This window comes from Mchenga conophoros, linkage group LG18 (genome assembly GCF_057382185.1).
Source record: "Mchenga conophoros isolate Kocher_MC1m ecotype Shallow Benthic linkage group LG18, M_conophoros_male_GT1.1, whole genome shotgun sequence".
NCBI classification, from domain to species: Eukaryota; Metazoa; Chordata; class Actinopteri; order Cichliformes; family Cichlidae; genus Mchenga; species Mchenga conophoros.
Window position 1 is genome coordinate 13,329,623 of NC_140543.1, and position 14,684 is coordinate 13,344,306.

The window sequence follows — 14,684 nt, forward strand, 5'->3', positions numbered from 1 at the left end:
AGTTGGCATGGAGTCCACTAATTTACATCTAAACCACAAGCAGTGCTTCTAAATTGTGAACTCTCACACACAAAATATCAGTGGACAATAAGGTTATAATCTTTTAATAAAAACTTTGGTATCAATAACATTCTGTCCCATAAAAATAAGACACACACAGGGGCTCACCACCGGTTTGTCCAGACTTTCAAAATATGATGCAGGTCCCATCAATTCATTCCTAATCAATTAATTCAATTCAGAGTGTGGGGACAAAAGAAAAAGACAGTGCTGCATACATAACCAAAAGAAGTCATCATAGTATTGATTTGTCTCTTCACATATTTTCTTTTCTTTTTTTTTTTTTATGGTCACAACTTTTGGTTTATGCTTTGTATGTTCTGTTTCAGAGTTAACGTTGAAATCTGAGCGGCTGATGTTCTTAATTTAATATAATTACTACATTTTCAGCTCTTTCAAACACCCTAAAAGAAAAAAAGAGAGAGAGAAAAAAAAAAAAAAAAAGAGGGTATTTGCAAAAAAGTAGACATGCAGACCACAGACTGCATAGATTAATCTTATATACAGTCTGTGGTCTAGTTTAAGAGAATCTTAAAAAAAAAAAAAAAAAAAAAAAAAAAAAAAAAAAATCTAGCAAACAGCAGGTGACGGTTTATAGTTATTATCTGTTATTACAAAATAAAGAATGTACTTTGAGTGGAAAACCTTAGAATTAATCCAGCAGTTCAGGGTTAAGATCAAAATGAAAGACCCCAAGTATGTTACAAACCATTTGCCCCCCACCCCCTTCCAATCTACTGCAAATCACCCTTTAGCTGGGTTGTGTCCAAATCTCAGGGAAAGGATGCACAGCAGCCACAATACCCCTGGGAAATATAGGACAGTTCCTGAGGGAGCACACCCACCCCCAAAAAAGGGAAAAAAATAAAATAAAAAAAAAAAACAACAAAGAAATTCTATGCCAACAACCCTTCAAAGCTCATCTTTAAGCTTTCCTTCTTCTTCATCTGTTTCTGAAAGTGCCTCGTCTGTGTCTTCTTTCGTTTCTTCTTCTTCCTCCTCCTCCTCTTCTTCTTCTTCATCTTCATCATCAGCAGCTTCAGTGTCCTGCTCTTTGTTCTTCTCCTCCTCCTCTTTTCGTTTCAGGTCATCTTGCTCCTGTTTCATTTTTCTCTCTGGCTCCTGTAAGGAATCACAAACAACAACAACAACAACAAAAAATCAAGTCTTTTAATCACAGCAGTAGTTCATAGGGGCAGACTTTGTGCTTTGCATGAACAACAAGTTATGAGTTAAAAAGAATAAGGCCAGACCTTTGTCACACCCCATGTCTCCTTTCCAATCTCTTCTGCCTCTTTCACGTCATCTGTAATCAGGAAGTTGTCAAAGATTGTACCAGATTTCACCTGAGGAGGAAGGGGGAAAAACCAAAACTGTTAGACTGTAGCTCAACTGCCGCTACCACATACCTTAAAGATGAACCGTGTCTCACCTGCCAAAGATCAAGACCCAAAACACCAATGTTGTCAAACTTGTAGATGTTCGAGTCTGGGCTGTATTCAGGATTGTCAATTTCAGGATGCACCCAGGCTCCTTTGTAGTTGGGGTTATCAATCTGCTTGGGCTTCCATTCTCCCTGAAATACAGGAAGTTAAAAAGGGTTATCAGTAATGCAATTTAAAAGCATTTTAAGTATTTTATATATTAATATTAAAGTATTTTGGTGATCAATTTCTAGCCTACTTTGTACTCTGGGTTGGGGATCATGGGTGGCTCCCACTCTCCGTCCATATCCTCATCCCAGTCTTCAGGCTTTTTAGCATCAGGATCTGGAATATTCTCGGGCTTGTCCCAGTCCTAGAGAAAAACACAAAATACTGAGGTTAAAATACACAACTATTTGCACAGAGCAAAGTAAGAGGTGGTAGAATGACTGTACTGAGTTTACTCACCTCAGGCTTTGCGTCACTAGGATCATCAATCTTGGCACGGTCATCCCAATCCTCTGGCTTCTTGGCTTCAGGGTCCTTAATTTTCTTAGGAGGCAGAAAGTCCCAATCATCCTCCAGACTCCCAGATTCCACCTTCTCATTATCGATTTTTACTTCATAGGTTTGATCTGGATTCAGGATTAGTGTGTACAGGTGGGTCAGCTCATCATCCTAGAAAGAAAAAGCAAAACAAAAAAAAGAAGCAGGGTTTAGACTAAAGCCTTTGGTGCAGAAGCAGGTTTCCATTTAAAAATATGGACTTCAAAACACAAGAATTACCTTGCATTTAATCTCTTTCTTAATGAGATTATTCTTGCCTTTGTAATTAAAAATTACATGAACTTTCTTGGTGCTGTAGCCACAAATGTCAGGGCCTAGGGGAAAGGAATAAAATTAATTATTACACGTATCAAATCCAGTGACAGCTGGAAGCACTGTAAATCACACAGGTCATTATTACTTACCAAACATAATGTAGTAAGAGGATTCTCCATGCATTTCAGTCTGCTCCAAGTCCGCAGGAAAGACCTTCACGTAGCCACCACCACAGTCGATTTTCTGCTCATGCTTGACTGTAAACTGGATGACCAAAGGCTTACCCTCATTGCTGAAAGAATCAAAACGGGCAGAGGCCGCATAGAAACGTGCATCCTGGCTTGTCTGCAGACCTGAAAATGAAAGTATCAAACCAAAACTAAATATATTTTGTTCAGCTTTAAACAAACATAAAGTAGGAACCATAATGGAAATCAGACATGAGGGCACTTTGTAGGAGCTATTCGAGACATTACTACTGCTTATTATGATCAAATGACTCATTTTCACTTCTAGAATAGAAATTTCTTTTTTTTTTTTTTTTTTTTTTTTTTTTAAAAACAGGAACACATTAAATGTCAAGTGCCTTGCTGCCATTTGGACAACAGTAAACGCTATTTTGATCAAAAGAAAACTTTGTAATGAAGATTTACATTAGAAAGTCCGAACATGTACCTTTGTCTTTCTCTGCATCGCCATAGAAGTCGCCAGCCGTGAGCTTCCACTCTCCGTAGTCTGACTTGTGCTTGGAGTTCACCCAGCGACTTCTCCATTCATCTGTTCAGAAAACAACCAGTAAGTTTGCTGAGGATTAACACTACCGGGCCAATAGAGCATGGTACGTCATGAAAATCGTCTCACAATTTCCCAGTAATTGTAGATGCGACGACAAATTGTCAATGTCGAAATTTAGTTTCACTAACTGCAACTTGGACGACGATTATTAACTGATATCGATATTACGTCTGCTCCCTTCGACCTTAATGAATGTTGCCAATTATCAATGGACTTTTGATTATTTAACGGGGAAAGGTGATATTTTTGAGAGGACTCACAGTCTAGACAACAATTTTTGTGACACAACGATGTCTGAAAGTCAAGCTAACAGGCAGTGAAGTGCTAACCTTGCAAAGTTATAAAAATTCTCTGCACAACTTACCACCATCCAGAAACTCTTCCCGAAAGTAAATCTTCGCATGTACACAGTACACTGCTAATATTACTGCAATTACTCCTAAGACTTGCATTTTCCCCATTTTCAGCTCAACTTTCAGCAGCTCTGCAGGAGCGTCGCCGGGCAGGACAGCAAAAAGACTGTGCAGGAGGAAGAGAGGGGAATATTTTAGAGTTGCTCCAGCGAACAGATGTCTACCCGCTATTGGACAAACAGACGGTGTGGCTGGACCAATCACAGTAGACCACGAAACATATGTCCTGTCCGTAGCCTGGTCCAAGATCAGTTGTTGTTTGAGTTATGTCGGTCGTGTTGGTGCGGGAACCACCCTGTAGAGGGTGGTAATAACAAATAAAGAGTGTAAAGTAATGACTGTCTTGTGAATGTTTATTTATCTGATGTGTTTCAAGAGGACGGTCAGCAATACGACTACAAGAAGTCCCCCCAAACTATGAAAAACGCTTTGAGAATGTGTTTTACGTTTACTGTGAATATTAACATTTATAACGTGTGGTAACGGTTGGGCTCGTGACACCTCGTTTCAACTGTTGCGTTAACAGCAGGTATCAGTAACGGCTCATAACGACTGCAGGACTTGGAAGTGATTTCCACGATTGTAAAACGGGAAACAAAATACTATTTTTTACTTAAAACAAAACTGGCACAAACATGTGCCCAACAGAAAGCTACCATTTCTCGAATGACCACGCTTTGGTAAGGGCAGAATATATATATATATATATATCAAAGGTTAGAATTATATAAGTAAGATATGACCTCGATAACAAGTCTCCAACTTGTAATAAATAATCCAGTTAGCTCGTTCAGATGGCAGTAAAGCTAAAAGACTAAAGAAAGAAGAACGTTTTATTAATTATATTATCTTCAGTGCCACTTTGATTGAAAAACAGTTCTGTTTTACTGATACAATTTTAATTAATACTTTGCTCAGCCCTAGACCATCACACTACCACCACCAAGTGTGTGTGATTTTCCTTTAATGGTGCTACATTAGTTTTATGTCAGATGTAATGAGACACAAACCTTCAAAAAAATGTACTATGTATTTTACAAGAGTCTTGTGGCTCTTCAGGATGTTTTTTTTAAAATGTTTGTGTCGTTTGTTTGTTTTTTTTGTTTGGTAAATGTGAGACAAGCCTTTGTGTTCTTGTGGTCAGCGGTGGTTTTTTTTTCATTGAAACTCTTCCATAGGTGCCATTTTTGTTCAGTCTCTTTGTTATTATTGACCCTGACCCTGCCTGAAGCAAGTGAGGTCTTGAACTAATTTGCTGTGCCCGCCACTCCTTGAAAGGTTCCCCACTGTTCTAAGTTTTCTCCATTTGTGGATAATGAATCTCACTAAAGTTAAGAAGAAGAAAAAACAACCTTAAAAATGGCTTTGTAACCCATTTCAGACTGACAGATGTCAGTGATATCTTGCTTTTTTTGATATCTTTTAGCCAAATTCACTTTATTCTATTGTATATAGTACTTTACTGTTGTTGTATAGTATGTTATTCTAGGTTATCTTATCCTATTCTGTTGTGTTTTTCTTAACTTATACTGCTCTTAAACTTAAACGTACTCTCTGTTGTAACCAAAAAGTTTCCCACGTGTGGGACTAAAAATGGTTTATCTTATCTTATCTTATCTTATCTTATCTTATCTTATCTTATCTTATCTTATCTTATCTTATCTTATCTCATCTTTGTCAGACAGATTCTTAAATGGAAATGATTCAAATGGTCTGACAGTAAGCAGGCCTGGGAGGAACTAGTGAAATTGATCTAAGCTTTCCACAAAATGAAGTTTGGATAGCTTTTTCTATTAATAAATTATAAAATAATTTAAAAACTGCTTTGTATATTTACACGGGTTATCTTTGTCTAATATTAAAAATCTTTGATGGCCTGAAACATGAAAATGTGACAAATATGCAAAAAAAAAAAGAGGAAGAGGCAAATACTTTTTCACTGTGTTCTACTTTGGAGTTAGTTAGTTATTGATTTTCATAACATTTCATAAATTTTTTTTTCTCCAGGCAGAATAAGTTGAAGAGTCACTGAGTTTTTCAAACATCAAGGAGGCGAGTCCTCCTGCCAAACAATACGATGGAAGAAGTTAGCCAAAATACAAATGAGGCTGGATGTCAGGTAAATTGATAATGGGTTTAATGAAACCTTACTGACATCAACCACTTTTGTTGTCAGAGCAGTTACAATTACTACAATTAACATCTATTGTATTTCTCAGGCCAAATATAAGGAGGCAAGAGAAGAGCGAAAAAAGCTCCTCACCCCTGCACACAAGTATATCATTGACATCTTGGCTGAGAGACTGGCCCTATCGCCAACAGATGTAGAGGAGTTTATTTTAGATTCGTCTTCTGTGAGTTTTTCCCATATACTTTGACAAAGTATGTTCAAAATTCTATCCGGATATACTTTTATTGCACTGGCAGTGTATTTAGGATGATTGATATACTGAAAAAAGAAGCCACTGTCAATCACTTTTCTGATGATATTGCATGGCAGCAATCAGAGATTACTTTTCTGTGTTTATAATTCCATCAATTTTGATCCCGACACCACTGACTGTATGCCCAAATAATAGCAAAGCCTGCACCGTGTTTTACAGGTTGTGGACACTCACCGTTGTACCGCTCTCCTGATTGCCGTAGATACTAACAACAGTTTTAATCATTTCATATTTATCATTCATCACTCTGTAAAACCTATTGCCACTGATTTTCAGAGCAGTTTTTGTGTAATTTTGCGTACCTTAGCCTTTTCTTCCCTGTTTCCTTTAATTAAGAATAGCTTCTTGACAGCCATCCTTCTACTGATCCCATTTCTGTTGAGGCTTCAGTGAAAAATAGATAGATTAACTGAAGGACCAAGTTTTCAGTTAATAGTTCACTGAGAATCAAATAGGTGGTGCAAAAAAATATTGTATCCTTGTCAAACCTTGTCCAAAAATTATGTGTTTTTGGACAGGCTGATAATAACAAAACATACAATTTTAAATCGGTTCTTTATGTCGTCTAAGTCGTCTATTATGTATAGACACAGTCCTGGTTCATCCACTGAGTTAAGTCTTTTACCCTTTAGTGATTCATAGGTCAGGGATCAACAAACAAAGAAATCGTTTCTCGGAAAATGGTCTGATGCAAGGACTTGACTAGAGAAGACAGTCAATGTCAACAGAAAAGCTTTGAAAAGACTTTCAGAAAGTCTGGAGAACTATTGCTCAAGGCAACCTTAAAAAAATACATGAGCATTTGGCTCCTTGGAAGCAAAATATCAAAAGCAAAAAATATCATAATCAGAAGTGTATATTTTGGCTGCTGCAAGTACAACTGGAACACGCAAAAGTCAAAACATCTCATTCATTTCACATGTTATATTGTCTATGTTGATATGGCAATTATGGTTTAAACACATCTGATATTATACAGTTACACATTTTTCATTTCACAATTTTTTGTCTTTCTTTTTCCTTCTTTATCATGAATAGCTGGCTGCTTTTGATCAGTTTTTTGCCGAAGGAGGTTGCAAAACCATTTCCTTTGTGTATCAAGAATCTGCAGCGCCAGGACCAGGTTGGAATAAATCTCGACTCCAGTATTTGACTGTCACATGTTATCCTGCTTATTTTTTTTATTTCATACTAAGTAATACTGACCACTAATTTAAAACAAACTAAGATTAGAGTATTTTACTTTTCTGATTTTCAAGGCCAGTCATAATTGGAGTTTTTACCAAGTTCATGTGATCATTAATGATTTTATCCCTGTGCTGGTGAAATATCCTAGTTTTAGCAGAAAAAATTAAGATCTGTTTTATGTGTCATTTTCATTTTTTAATTTTCTTCCAAAATTATTTATATTTTATTGCAGAGTGTGGTCGCTCATATCCTGGTGCTGTAAAAGGAGAAAAAACACTGAGGCTGTTTATGCCCGATTTGTCCCAAATATCCCTGACAGGTATTTGCTGCTACTTTATACGGACAAGAGAGGACATAGCTGTGAATTCTGAAAACGTACATGAGGTAAGAGGGTACTGAATTTGTATGGTGGTTTGTTTCTATAACTATTATATAATTAAAATATCCATATACAGTATCTCACAAAAGTGAGTACACCCCTCACATTTTTGTAAATATTTTATTGTATCTTTTCATGGGACAACATTAAAGATATGACACTTTGATACAATGTAAAGTACTCGGTGTACAGCTTGTATAAGAGTATACATTTGCTGCCACCTCAAAATAACTCAACATACAACCATTAATGTCTAAACCGCTGGCAACTAAAGTGAGTACACCCCTCGGTGAAAATGTCCAAATTGTGCCCAAAGTGTCAATATTTTGTGTGGCCATCCCAACACTGCTTTAACTCTGTTGGGAATGGAGATCACTAGAGCTTCACAGGGTGCCACTGAAATCCTCTTCCACCCCTCCATGATGACATCATGGAGATGGGTGGATGTTATCATGTTAGAATGCTGTCCTGTGGCTCAGTTTCTGAAGGGAGGGGATCATGTTCTGCTTCAGTATGTCGCAGTACATGCTGGCATTCATGGTTCCTTCAATTAGCTGTAGCTCCTCCGTGCAAGCAGCACTCATGCAGCTCCAAACAGTGACATCCCACCACCATGCTTGACTGTAGGCAAGACACACTTGTGTTTGTACTCCTCACCTGGTTGCCGCCACACATCCTTGACACCATGTGAACAAAATAAGTTTGTCTTGGTCTCATCAGATCACAATTAATCCATGTCCTTAGTCTGCTTGTTTTCAGCAAACTGTTTGCGGGCTTTCTTGTTGTAGTACCAGAGTCAGCTTGTAGTCAGTTTTAATCAGTTTTGGGTTGCTTTTAATCTTCTTTACTTTGTTAGTTTTCTTTATTGTCTATTATATTGTCTGTTTTATTCACGTTTCAATATTTACCGATTTATTTGATCTTTTTTTCATTCATTCATTTATTTTACACTTAATTAATTTTCTTTGTCTGTTTAATGTATGGTTTTTAACTTTTATTACTGTTTTTTACTGGGAAGCACTTTGGTCAATCATGTTGTTTTTAAAGTACTTTATCAATAAAGTTGGATTGAACACCAAATTCAACACACCTTCCGATTTGCACCTGAGACACTAGGAAGGGAAAATGGCAAATTGGGCACAATTTGGACATTTTCACTTAGCGGTGTATTCACTTTTGTTGCCAGAGGTTTAGACAATAATGACTGTGTGTTGATTTAAAGGGGACAGGAAATTTACACTGTTGTACAAGTTGTACACTGACTACTTTACGTTGTATCAAAGTGTCATATCTTCAATGCTGTCCCATGAAAAGATATGACAAAATATTTTTTAAAAATGTGAGCGGTGTGCTCACTTTTGTGAGATACTGTCTAATAATATTATGATTTGTGTTTTTATTTACATTTGTCCAAACCATTTTAGAATCGGAATGGTATAAAAAAAAACTAATATTTTTTTAATATAAATTTAAACAAAATGTACAATTTTTTCCATATAAATCGTTATAAAATCATATCTAACAACCTAACAACCATATATATAATATAGATATGTGATTTTATAACCATTCCAGTTCTAAAAAGGTTGGGACAGTGTGTAAAATGTAAATTAAACAGAAATCATAATCTCATTAGTTTCATAAGCCCATACTTTATTCACAATAGAACATATAAAACATATCAAATAAAAGTCCCACTTACTTCCAAGCGGATGTCAGAATTTTCTTTATATGCTGAAAGAAAATGGTTTATCTGTGAAAAAAATCCAATTTAAACACACAATAAAGTGTTTTAAATTCACAGGACAGCAATATGGTAGTTTTCATTGGACATACAGACATGATTTAGGATCTGGGTTGGAAATTATTTTTAAAAACCTAAGTGTGCATTTTATATGTCTTTGTGTTCACTGCTCAGAAAAATAAAGGGAACACTTTTACAAAACATTGTAATTCCAAGTCGATCACACTTCTGTGAAATCAAACTGTCCACTTAGGAAGCAACATTTACTGACGATCAATTTCACATGCTGTTGTAGAAATGGAATAGACAACAGGTGGAAATTATAGGCAATTAGCAAGACATCCCCAATAAAGGAGTGGTTCTGCAGGTGATGACCACAGACCCAACAGCAGGACCGCTATCTCCACCTTTGTGCATGGAGGAGCATGAGGAGCACTGCTAGAGCCCTAAAAAATGACCTCCAGCAAGCCACAAATGTGCATGTGTCTGCTCAAACAGTCAGAAACAGACTCCATTGGCAGTGGGCCACTAATGGTGTGGGGTGGCATTTCTTTGGGGGGGCCGTACAGCCCTCCATGCGCTCGCCAGTGGTAGCCTGACTGCCATTAGGTAGCGAGATGAGAACCTCAGACCCCTTGTGAGACCATATGCCGGTTTCTCCTAATGCAAGACAATGCTAGACCTCATGTGGATGTCAGCAGTTCCTGCAAGATGAAGGCACTGATGCTATGGACTGGCCCGCCCGTTCCCCAGACCTGAATCCAATTGAGCACATCTGGGACATCATGTCTCGTTCCATCTACCCCAGAATGTCCAGGAGTTGGCGGGTTCTTTAGTCCAGGTCTAGGAAGAACTTTCTGAGGAGACCATCCGCCACCTCATCAGGAGCATGCGCAGGCGTTGTAAGGAGATCATACACGCACGTGGAGGCCACACACACACTACTGAGCCTCATTTTGACTTGTTTTAAGGACAGTACATCAAAGTTGGATCAGCTTGTTGTGTGTTTTTCCACTTTGTTACGACCCGTCTAGGGCCAGGCCACAACATGAGCGAGGCACTCGCTTCCCTCCCCAAGACCCAAGCAGTCACACGCAACAAATCCGTAGATGTGAAGTGATTTATTTACAAGGTGAATAAAGAGAACCAAAACGGGAGTGTCAACACTTCAGGGTGAGCCAAGGCCAAAACAATAAACAAAACAAACCTACACAAATCCCGCACCCCTGACCTCACCAAAATAAAGCCAAAAATAAAGACAGAGTCTGACCTCCTTAACTAACTCAAAACAGGAGAAAACGGGTGATCAAAATAACGGCAGCTCACCCCTACCCACTCCACTTCCACAACTTTCAAGCGTATACTGCAGCCAGCGGCTACCACAGGACTACTGCTGGGTGATGAGGAGAAACGCGAGGGCCTCTCCCGCTGTAGCACTCCAGCCTCCTTTTAATGGGCGGGTCCTCCAGCTGGATCCAATCACGCCGGGGCAGTATATCCACGCACCAATCGGAACAGGGCCCTGGCACAGCTAAATTAACATAGAAAAAAAACACAATACCTGCACAAACAAACACATGGACATACAAGTTCGTAACACCCCCTTCCATAAGATTTAAACAATCCTCCTATTGTTTAATTCCTAAACTACAAAATTGCTCTCGACAGGGCGTCCGCGATGACATTTTCCGTCCCTTTCTTATGCTTGATCTGCAGGTTGAAGTCTTGCAAAAGAAGGGACCAACGCATAAGTCTCTGATTTGAGTTTTGCATCTGGGAGAGAAATACCAATGGGTTATGGTCAGTGAACACTTGAACAGGGATAGAGCTGGATCCGATATACACCTCGAAATGCTGTAGGGCTAACAACAAGGCAAGGGCTTCCTTTTCAATGGTACTGTAGTTCATCTGATGTTTGTTGAATTTTTTTGAAAAGTAACAAATTGGGCGATCCACGCCGCAATGGTCTTCCTGCATAAGGACAGCTCCTGCACCAACCGCACTAGCGTCAACCTCAAGCTTGAAAGGGGACATGAAATTCGGGGCCGTAAGAACAGGGGAACTGCACAGTAACGCTTTCGCAGACTCGAAAGCAGTCTGACAAACAGGCGTCCACACAAAAGGCTTCACCGGACTGATCAAATCGGTGAGAGGAACGACAACAGTGGCAAAGTTCTTACAAAAACCCCTGTAATAACCACACATTCCTAGAAATCGGCGCAGCGCCCTTCTCGTTTGTGGGACTGGAAACTCAACGATCGCCTGTATTTTCGCGGTCACCGGCAGTATCTGTCCCTGACCCACCTGTTTTCCCAGATATGTGATGGTGGCTCTGCCAAATTCACATTTGGCTAGGTTCAACGTAAGCGAGGCCTCCTGAAAACGGCTGAAAACAAGAGAGAGTGTTTGTAAGTGGTCAGACCAGGTGGATGAGTAAATGACAACATCGTCCAGGTAGGCATCGCAGTTATTCACGCCCGCCAGTACTTTGGCCATAAGGCGCTGGAAAGTAGCGGGTGCATTACGCAACCCAAACGGCATAACCGTGTACTGGAGAAAATGGTCCGGTGTAACAAAAGCAGATATTTCAGAGGCTCGGGGAGTTAAAGGTACTTGCCAGTAGCCTTTTAACAAATCAAGTTTGGTTACAAACGATGCCGATCCCACTCTATCAATACAATCCTCCATTCTAGGAAGAGGAAATGAATCAGGTTTGGTAACAGCGTTAACTTTCCTGTAATCATTACAAAACCGAGGAGTGTTGTCGGATTTTGGTACTAGCACACACGGCGAACTCCATGCGCTGGCGCTCGGAAAGGCTAAACCGTGTTCTAAGAGATAGTCAACTTCCTTCTGCATTATCGCCCTTTTCACTGGGTTCACTCGGTAAGCATGTTGCTTAATCGGTTTATGTCCTTCCACATCAATATCGTGGCACAGGACCGCAGTTTGACGAGGGTGATCAGAAAAAAGTGATAAGTTCTTTTCTATCAGATCAGTGATGTCAGCTCGAGCGGGTTCAGACAGGTGGACTAAATATGTGTCTAAATCATTTAAGATCTCCGAATTTTTCAACCGGCCGCTACCCAGCGCTTCACTTTTCTGGAGTAGCCCGTCATCAGAGGGTTCATAGGGAGAAACAGTACTAGCGGCGCACACTGGAGACGGCGCACCCGAAGGACTCCTCGAGTGAAACGATTTTAACAGATTAATATGACAAACCCTAGACTTTCTCCGGCGGTCTGGGGTCTGGATCACATAGTTGTTGTCACTGAGTTTTTGTTCCACCACATATGGGCCAGCGAACTGAGCTGATAAGCTGGACCCTACCACAGGCAACAACACCAACACTTTCTCTCCCGGCTGAAAACTTCTGCAAACAGCTTTTTTATCATAGCGAGTTTTCATTTTAGCTTGCGTATGTGACAGATTCTCTCGAGCTAACTGACATGCAAGGTGAAGCTTTTCCCGAAGTCCGCTAACATAATCCAGAACATTATGCTGAGTTTCAGAAGCTTCTGACAACCACCTCTCCTTCAGAAGGCGGAGGGGACCGCGGACCACGTGTCCAAACACCAGATCCATCGGACTGAATCCCAAGGATTCCTGAGTGACTTCTCTGACTGCAAACAACAATAACGGCAGACCCTCATCCCATTCTCTATCCGACCCCGCGCAGAACTTGCGCAGCATAGCTTTGAGGGTTTGATGGAATCTTTCCAGAGCACCTTGACTTTCCGGGTGGTATGGACTGGATTTTACATGTTTTATGTGCAACTCCTCCACAACCTGTGCAAACACTTTTGAAGTAAAATTCGTTCCTTGGTCTGTTTGAACAACCTTTGGAAGCCCGAAAGTAGAGAAAAATTTAAGTAGTGCTTTTAGCACCGGTTTTGCTTTCAGCGTGCGTAGTGGAATTGCCTCTGGGTACCTTGTTGCTGAACACATTATTGTAAGTATGTATTGGTGTCCGGATTTGGTTTTTGGCAGGGGACCCACACAATCCAATATTACTTTTTCAAACGGCTCACCTATTACTGGAATAGGATGTAACGGAGCAGGTGGAATGGGTCTGTTAGGTTTCCCCGCCATCTGACATGTGGTACAGGTACGGCAATATGCCACCACATCAGCTTTCAACCCTGGCCAAAAGAAGTTGCGCAACACCCGATGATATGTTTTGTTCACCCCAAGATGTCCAGCCATGCTGGCATCATGCGCTAAGCTAAGCACCTGCCCTCGATGTGGCTTCGGCACCACCACCTGCGTAGCACCAGGCAAACCACACCGGTCAGAGGACCACCTCCTCATAAGAACTCCATCTTGCAAAAAATAAGAAGTGGGTGATTCACTTCCTGCACTCTTAGCTGCAGATAGAAAACAGGGAGCCAGTGATGAGTCATTCTGCTGAGCGGTTATCAATGCATCCCTATTCAATTTCTCATCCAGCTCTGGCATCAGTTTCATCACATCGCTTTTTGTTCTGTCACTCTCACGGCTGGGAGATATTCTCTCGTCTGGCATCGCCATAAACGTGTCAGCAACATCCACAACATCATCAAATTTGCGCGATTGCGCACGAGTAATAGCACAAACAGGAAACACACTTGATAAAGGGGCGGCAACATCAGTGACAGAAGAAATAGGCGTTTCCACCACTTCAGGCGGTGGGAAAACTGTCCCACCAGCCAAGTCATTTCCTAAAATAAACGAAACCCCTTTAATCGGCAACTGGGAACTCACCGCAACTTTGACATGCCCCGTTTTCACGGGCGAATGTAAATGGACTTTGTGTAACGGCGCCCGAAGAACGCTCATCTTAATTCCCCAAACCAACACATCTGAATCACAAGCAGTTTTATCTGACAATGGCAGTACACTATCCAACATAAACGACTGATGCGCACCTGTGTCCCGAAGAATAGTAACAGGCACTTTGTCCCCCTCTTCTCCCGTCACAGAAACAAAGCCTTTCGTGATGAATGGTTTAAAACGTGGCTCTATTTCTGCATCCACATGGTGCAAATCACGGGTGAGAGTGGAATGCGATTTAGGCAAAGGGACAACTTTGATGAGACCTACGCCCGCTGGATTTTTAGAGCCTTTGCGCTGCTCTTTCCTCCGGAGCGCAGGACAGGCAGCGATTAGATGTCCGGGTCCGCGACAATAAAAACAGTCGCGATTAACACCATCCTCCTGTCTATCTTTCAGTCCTATCTTTGGTGACTTTATCTTCCTTTCCTGTCCCACCCTAATATTCTGTGAGACAGCGGCTGAAAATATAGTTTTGTGGGTGAGAGTGAACTCATCAGCCATCACTGCCGCTTTAGCAAGTGAGGTCACCTTTTGCTCATTCAGATAAATGACTACTTGGTCCGGCAAACATTTTTTGAATTCCTCTAACAAAAGAAGCTC

General features: G+C 40.4%; 2 protein-coding genes across 5 annotated transcripts in view; one reads left to right on the plus strand and one right to left on the minus strand.

Moving 5' to 3' along the window:
- Positions 1-88: 88 nt before the first annotated feature.
- On the minus strand, positions 89-3,636 carry calr3b (calreticulin 3b). Its single transcript, XM_085255596.1, has 9 exons — positions 3,466-3,636; positions 2,982-3,083; positions 2,456-2,659; positions 2,271-2,365; positions 1,953-2,162; positions 1,744-1,857; positions 1,493-1,636; positions 1,314-1,406; positions 89-1,182 (listed from the first exon to the last, which is right to left on the minus strand). Exons 1-9 carry the CDS (start codon positions 3,560-3,562, stop codon positions 973-975), a joined length of 1,269 nt encoding a protein of 422 aa, XP_085111722.1. The 5' UTR covers positions 3,563-3,636; the 3' UTR covers positions 89-972.
- A 426-nt stretch (positions 3,637-4,062) lies between these two features.
- The window catches only part of LOC146553351 (dynein axonemal heavy chain 8-like), a 43,155-nt gene continuing 32,533 nt past the window's right edge, over positions 4,063-14,684 (plus strand). For 3 of the 4 annotated variants that reach the window (XM_085255591.1, XM_085255593.1, XM_085255594.1), the window contains exons 1-5: positions 4,063-4,194; positions 5,522-5,633; positions 5,734-5,868; positions 6,997-7,081; positions 7,379-7,530. In XM_085255591.1, coding sequence (XP_085111717.1) covers positions 5,592-5,633; positions 5,734-5,868; positions 6,997-7,081; positions 7,379-7,530 — 414 coding nt within the window. In that variant the 5' untranslated portion in view covers positions 4,063-4,194; positions 5,522-5,591. The remainder of the gene's footprint in view (positions 4,195-5,521; positions 5,634-5,733; positions 5,869-6,996; positions 7,082-7,378; positions 7,531-14,684) is intronic. The other variant, XM_085255592.1, reaches the window with a different exon arrangement.

Excerpts from the sequence above, each read along its gene's own strand:
- calr3b (XM_085255596.1), bottom strand. The coding sequence starts at position 3,562 with ATGGGGAAAATGCAAGTCTTAGGAGTAATTGCAGTAATATTAGCAGTG. Across the intron at positions 2,660-2,981 it reads CGATGCAGAGAAAGACAAAG|GTCTGCAGACAAGCCAGGAT; the intron begins GTACATGTTCGG and ends TTTCATTTTCAG. Across the intron at positions 1,858-1,952 it reads CTAGTGACGCAAAGCCTGAG|GACTGGGACAAGCCCGAGAA; the intron begins GTGAGTAAACTC and ends GTTTTTCTCTAG.